Here is a 7,480-nt window from a genome sequence, read left to right as displayed (position 1 = left end):
TTTTTTTAATGACAAAATAATATATTAATAAAGTAGTGCAAACCACTAGAGTACAAAAATGAGTGTATCAGTTAGCACAATGTTTCTTTATTGATATGTGACTCTGCTGTTTGGCTTTGATACCATTTCAAAATTTTAGATTACACTCAACTCGAACTTACAGCGTCAAATTTTGAAAGTGTGAAAGCCACTCTTCATAGTTTAATTTGAGATCTTGTTTTTGTTTTTATTCTATATGAAATTTGAGTTTTTTAATATATTTACTTTTTAAAACTAAATCATTATTGGTTAAAAAAGATAAGAATAAGAAAATTCATAGCAGGGAGATAGAAACAAAATTTATATCCACCGGATGGCTATAATTATAGGGAGGAGGATTTAATTCTTATTGAGCCTTTACTAGACGTCTAGAATCAATTCTAAATGTCTCATAGGTGAAACCAAACATAGACTAGGTATTGTTCATCAATAGTTTCCAACAATTTTTAGTAAGTATCTCCTATATATTTTTTATCCCCAGCATCATATTAATAGTCTGTTAACAATATTGCGCTTTCGTTCCCCGCACAATGACTTACAACCTTTTGTTTGATGTGTCAATTATGTTGGAATAAAACTCCTTCACAATTTGCATGTTATAAAGGTTTTGGGGTGTTTGTAAAATTTCCTCCATTTGTGGCTTGTTTATGACAGATGTTATTAGAAAGCAATATTTATCAACATATGTAACATAAACATCAACATAATTCAACAAAAATATTTAAACTTAATCATAAACTTGTGAACAAATCAAAATTATTTATGAACAAACACAAATAATAACATTTATGTACAAAATCATAAGCTAAGTTTAACATAAACCAACAATACATTTATCAAACATACCTCAACAACAATAACATTACTTTTGACCATGTTTCTTTTAGCTTTGAAGTGGTGATATCCAACATTTTGTTCTACTCTTAGAGATGGTTGTGTAATAGTGAATCCACTTTTAGGATTATTTTTTATGATTCGTATAAGTTACCATTAAACTGTTTCAACTCTATTTAGAGTTTTTCTCGTTGTAAGGGTTGTACCCCTAGTGCGATATCTTATATCATTGCCTATTTAAAAAAAACATAACCGTCAATATACTTCAACAAAAAATTGGGTTATAGATCCCACAAGGGGGAAGTCTTAACCGCCGGATGTGTTAACAGGAAAGGCCGAAAGCTGTTCCCATCCCTGTCAAGGGAGATACCAACCATCTCTCCTTTTTCCATGGTGTAGGGCACGGTACATCAGCATGGGCAGCAGCGGCTGCCATGCCTTGTTGGAATCAGTTTCGTGATTTAGTGGTTGGCTTCATTCTGTCTGAGTCTGAAAGTGATTCTTTCGTGTGGTTCTTTAATTCGGCTACGGAATTCACGGTAGCGAATATTTCTTGGGTGGTCAATAATTCTAAATCAATTGCTTGGGATCATCAAGTGCTTAATTTGTTGAAAGTTATGTGGAGTCTTAGAACCCCGCCTAAGATCAAGTTGTTTTCTTGGAGATTTTTCATTGACCGTCTCCCTTCTAAAGATCAATTGTTAAAAAGAGGAGTTGCAAATGTGTCTAATCCGGATTGTGAGTTTTGTGGTGTTCATTTAGAAACTTTTTTTCATCTTTTTTTTCATTGTCAGGGGGCGAAAGAGATTTGGAATCATATTTTCGATTGGCTTAGCATTCCGGAGGATATTAACATCGAGGAGTTTCTTGTTTTTGGGGCTTTACAAGACAAGGTGATTAATTGTCATCGAAAAGTTAAGATCAGCGTTGTGTGGTTATCCACGATTTGGTGTCTTTGGATTATGCGGAATGCCATAATCTTCGAGGGGAAGGCGTTTTGTTATAATGTTGTTTGTTCTAATATTATTTTCCTTTCTTGGAGATGGTTATCTTGTGGATACCCTAAGTTTATATCCAATTACTACGATTGGTTTAAACTTCCTTTATCCGATTCAATCATTCTCTAATGTCTTGTTTTTGTAAGGGTTGCACCCCTAGTGCGAGCTTTATTAATCAATTGGCTATTAAAAAAAAAATACTTCAACAAAAAAAACAATATACTTCAACAAAAAAAAACGTAAACTAAATCATAAACTTAAGAACAAAAGAAAATAATTTATGAACAAACAACGCAAATTTATAATTTATATTTAAAATTTTAAAAAATGACGCTCTTTTCCTGATACTCTTCTTTAACTCAGCTAACAACTCGAGGTAAAACTCATTTCTCAACCGAAATAAAATGATTTATTCTTATTACAATATAAAAATGTAGATACTAAGATTCTTAATAATTTAGACGGTAGTGTCATTACAAACTCAAGAAAAATAGATCTTAAATGTTTGGTCAGAAACCATGAGGGACCTGCATTTTAATTTATTTTCCAAAGTAACGTGGGCATACATGTTTTAAAAAACTCTTATGTTTTCTAGACTCCCTTCATGCAATTCAAAATTGGGAAAGACTAGTACAAAAGAAACAAAATGTAATCACTTTGTTAACTTTTTTCTAATTTGTTCAATGTGAGTGTGGGCTCCAACGCGTACCTTCCCACTACATATTTGTGTCAAAAGCAGCAAGTTAATTGACATTCCGATTGATATTTATTTAGTGTATTATTGTTTACTATATTTACACACTACATAATGTTCCCATATTTGTATAAAGCATTGTTGAAATAAGAACAATCTATAATCACCATATAAACAAGTTGCTGCTCAAACAACATCTTCCACACCAACCACCACCTTCTCCTCAAAACACAATTTGCAGCCTATACCACAATATTAGTAATAGTGAAGATGAAGAACATAAGTAGTATATGGCAGGGGTGAAACCAGAAGTCTTAATGGTGTTTTCACAAATTTCAATTGCGGCCATGAATATAATATGCAAACTTGCCATAAATGATGGAATGAGCATGAGAGTTGCCAGTGCTTATCGCCTCATTTGTGCAGCGGCTTTCACTATCTCAATTGCTCTTTTCATTGATAGGTTACTTGCACAGTCTTTTACTTTTACATCATTATTATTAGGGTCTTGCTAACCAGTGCCCTCGGGGCAAGGGTTAAGCATTCCTAAAAAAAAACTATTTTATAGAAATTTTAATATTTCAATTTCTAAGATATTAAATACGCAGATTACCGAAATAAAGTTACTATTTTAAAGTTTTAACCATTGCCCTGAGGGCACTGGTTAGTATTTCCCTTATTATTATTATTAGCATATTTATTTTTTTCGTTCATAATCTTTAAAATAAAATGTTAAATTTATACATTTGGCATAGTGTGGCACACTCTTATATAACCAAACTTGAATAATTTGAAATTTTTTTTTACAGGAAGAAGAGAGCAAAGATTACTTGGAGTGTTCTTTTTAAAGCATTTCTATGTGGATTGTTTGGGCAAGTGACATTATACAAGTAAAATTTCTTTGGTCATCATACTTTACAAGAAAACAATAATATATGAATATGTAATATTTCAGGGGAAGTTTGTATATAAATCTTTATCTGGAGGCTCTAGCTTTGACATCAGCAACATTTATGTTGGTCGTCTTTAACCTAATTCCAGCCATTACATTCATCATGGCTGTATGCTTCGGGTACTTATATATAATTGTCGCTCTAATATTTTATATTTTAAAATAATTTCAATTCATTTATTTTTGATTTTTTTATAGAATGGATAAATTCAATTTGAGGCTACCAGAAGGAAAGGCAAAAGTGATAGGAACCTTAATGGGAATTAGTGGTGCAATGTTGATTATTTTTTTCAAAGGTGCAGAAATTCATATTTGGTCTTCCAATATCAATCTTTTGCATCCACATCACAACCACAATGACCAAATGGAATCTCACCATAATGGCATTCTTAAAAAATTGTTGGGTGTTTCAATTGCACTAGCAAGCAGCTGCTCTTTATCTTTGTGGATTATCATTCAGGTTAGTCTATTTATTAACAGCAATGCTATGTGTACACTAAAGTGTACACCTACACCGTATTGGTGTATGTACGGACGGAACTGTTCATGTACGGACGGTACTATTCACCGTCCGTACATGAACAGTGTAATATTATATTAATATTTTTATTACGTTTTTTATTTATTTTTTAAAATATTTTTTTATATTTTTAAAAAAAATATTTGACAATACCTGCAGATTTACCTGCGTTTGAAATTACCTGCGGATTTACCTAAATTTGTAGGTAAATTCGCAAGTAAATCCGCAGGTATTGTCAAATTCGTAGGTAAATCCGCAAGTAAATCCGCAGGTATTGTCAAATCCGTAGGTAAATCCGCAAGTAAAATCCGCAGGTATTATCAAATCCGTAGGTAAATCCGAAAATAAATCCGCAGGTATTGTCAAATATTTTTTTAAAAAACATAAAATAAAATATTTTTTTAAAAAATAATATTTAAAAAAAATGAAAAAAAATGAATATAATAATGCACTGTTCATGTACGGACGATGAATAGTACTGTCCGTACATGAACAGTACCGTCCGTACATACGGTGTAGGTGTACACTTTGGTGTACAAATAGCATTATTGATTTATTAATTAGATGATCAATTGACTCCACCTACCCAACACACAGTACATAGCCCCACATTATTACTGTCCGACACAATTTGATGTCTCATGAGATTCTGTATAGTCTTCAGCCTATCATTAAACAACTGCAAAGGCATATTCGGAAGAATCCTCCATCTCAACTTATTTAACAAAGTGAAATTTTTAAGTCTAAGATTATTAAACCCTAAATTACCTGCCCTTTCATCCTTACACACATCCACCCACTTAACTCAAGCAACAGTAACGCTCCTTTATAGCCAAAAAATGCTTTCGCATGCCAACCAGCTTCTACCAAACCGAGACCAGCATCTTCATAATCATCGGTTGTTATACACACAAGTAGTCATTTTTATTCATCAATGATTTTAATGTGAATGGTCGCGATTTAGATTTCTGGTGAGATTCCTACAATCACTGTAAACTACTGTGATTTTACAAAATCCACCCTTTGAAACTTTGAAAAAAAATCTAGTGTCACAATGATTTGGATAAACTAACTTTGCACATAGTTGTGTTGCATCACTGTCATCCTTCTCTTTTACATAGCACAGGCTAAGTTGAATAAGGAATACCCAAGTCAACACTCAAATGCAGCTTTAATGGCTACAATGGGAGCTATTCAAGCAACTGTTATTGCTCTATGTATTGAAAAGGATTGGAACCAATGGAAGCTAGGAAACAACCTCAGGATTCTTACCGTTGTTTATCCGGTACACTCCTAGTAACTTACTAAATATTTGAAAGTCACACATCAAGAACTAATTCTCCATATATACACTCATGAAGATACAGATTGCCACTTGAACGAAAACAAAAGGAAAAGAGCAAAAAATTTAGTGATGTCATTTTTTAAAATCAAATTTTTTCCACTTATTAATTGTTGTTATAATTGATTATTCAGGCAAAGGAAACTTTTAAATGTGAGTGTCTGTTGATGTAGGGAATTGTGGTGTCTGGATTAACTCTTATCATTATGAACTGGTGCATAAAGATAAGGGGTCCTCTATTTGCATCTATTTTCAATCCTTTGCAACTCTTACTTGTAGTTATAGCTGCTTATTTGATGTTGGATGAAAAATTATATTTGGGAAGGTATATTCTAAATCTTAGCTAACCTAAACATTCCAGCAATCAATTTTTATCACTATTAACTTTTTGAAAATTAATTTCATAGCATGCTTGGAGCAATTGTAATTGTATGCGGTCTCTATGCGGTACTTTGGGGTCAAGGCAGAGAAATAAAAAATAAAATGAAGATATTAGAAATCACAAGAATGTTTGAAAACGAGGAGCCTATTGTTATTTCCATGCCTGTTTCCTATGATAGAGTCATCAAACCCTATCAAAGTTCAGCCATTCCTAAAGAGAATGTTCTTAATGATCAGTGATTTTGAACTAACGGAAAATATGACATCATTCAAGCAATTCATGGGATTTTGTAGTGTATATATACAACATTTAAGCACTATCATTAATGATTTAAATATAAGTAATTGTATTGTGTATGCTTACACATTGCCAATATTTTATAATGATATTATTATCAGGTGGGCTATTCTTACACCCAAGTCTACATTTAAATACTTACACCATACATTGTTCACCGTATTTATATGATGAACAATATTTTTTTAAAAACAAAAATATATATTTTATGAACAATGTCGTTGAACATTGTTAGTGAACACTGTGCGTAAACAGTATATGAATAGTGACTTTTAATGACAAAATAAAGTTGGTTAATAAAATTAAAAAAATGAAGTGATAAAGTTGGTTAATAAACACCCAAATATTAAAAATAATTTTTAGTAGTAAATAAAGTTGGATAATTAAATGTAAAAAAGATGGTTAATGAATTTGTGAAATTGGTTAATAGATTGTCCAAATTTTTAGTAGTTATGAATTTGGTTAATAAAATTAAAAATGTTGGTTAATAAAATGATGAAGTTGGTTAATTACATAAATTTTTTTGTACTTTCTCAATCTTAAAAAAATTAAAAAATATTTTATTTATTATTTAAAAAATAATTATTATATTATTTCACACTTTGTAGGTGTAGGAATGTGGTGTAAGAATAACATTTTTCTATTATTATTATTTGTCTAAATTATTCAAATGGATCCCGGAGATCTTTAAGGAACATGCATTAGATAGGATATGATCTAGAGTTGAAGAAAGTAGTAAAAAGCACAATCAATCTATTCGCGGACAGAAACTTAGGTAGTATATATATATATATATATATATATATATATATATATATATATATATATATATATATATATATATATATATATATATATATATGGCATATCATATGAGAATGCTTTTTTTATATGAGAATGTGAGAATGAATCTGAACCATTAGATTTTAAAATAAATGGTGGAAATTATGTGTGAATCTTTTTTTATCTCTCTTCAATCTTTTATTTTAATGACGGAGGAGAGAGAAAAAATATTCACACATAATCTTCATCATTTATTTTAAAATCCAGTGGTTCAGATTCATTCTCACATTCTCATATAAAAAAGGCATTCTCATATGATATGCCATATATATATATATATATATATATATATATATATATATATATATATATATATATATATATATATATATATATATAGAGAGAGAGAGAGAGAGAGAGAGAGAAAGTGTTGAACACTTACTCCAAATCTTAGCCATTGATTATCATTAATCGAACGACTTTAATTAATTTTTTATATAGAAAAATATTTCCAAAAATAATTAGATTAAATAATCAATTAAAATCGTTAGATTAATGATAATCAATGGTTAGGATTTGGAGTAAGTGTTCAACACTTACTCTTGGAGTAAATATATCCCTCCTTATATATATATATAT

General features: G+C 30.5%; 1 protein-coding gene and 1 non-coding gene across 2 annotated transcripts; one reads left to right on the top strand and one right to left on the bottom strand.

Annotated features, from left to right (window-relative positions):
* Positions 1 to 1,141: 1,141 nt before the first annotated feature.
* LOC131608474 (U6atac minor spliceosomal RNA) lies at positions 1,142 to 1,265 on the bottom strand. The gene has a single exon (XR_009285732.1). It is a non-coding gene; the product is annotated as a U6atac minor spliceosomal RNA (small nuclear RNA).
* Positions 1,266 to 2,685: 1,420 nt separating this feature from the next.
* Positions 2,686 to 6,167, top strand: LOC131607740 (WAT1-related protein At1g68170-like). The gene is made up of 6 exons (XM_058879708.1): positions 2,686 to 3,028; positions 3,375 to 3,637; positions 3,716 to 3,977; positions 5,164 to 5,322; positions 5,553 to 5,704; positions 5,787 to 6,167. Exons 2-6 carry the CDS (start codon positions 3,579 to 3,581, stop codon positions 5,998 to 6,000), a joined length of 846 nt encoding a protein of 281 aa, XP_058735691.1. The 5' UTR covers positions 2,686 to 3,028; positions 3,375 to 3,578; the 3' UTR covers positions 6,001 to 6,167.
* Positions 6,168 to 7,480: the final 1,313 nt, after the last annotated feature.

The sequence above is a fragment of the Vicia villosa genome, linkage group LG5, assembly GCF_029867415.1.
Source record: "Vicia villosa cultivar HV-30 ecotype Madison, WI linkage group LG5, Vvil1.0, whole genome shotgun sequence".
Classification (NCBI taxonomy): Eukaryota; Viridiplantae; Streptophyta; class Magnoliopsida; order Fabales; family Fabaceae; genus Vicia; species Vicia villosa.
The sequence above is the reverse complement of the archived record's forward strand: the minus strand, read 5'-3'. Positions and strand labels throughout refer to the sequence as shown.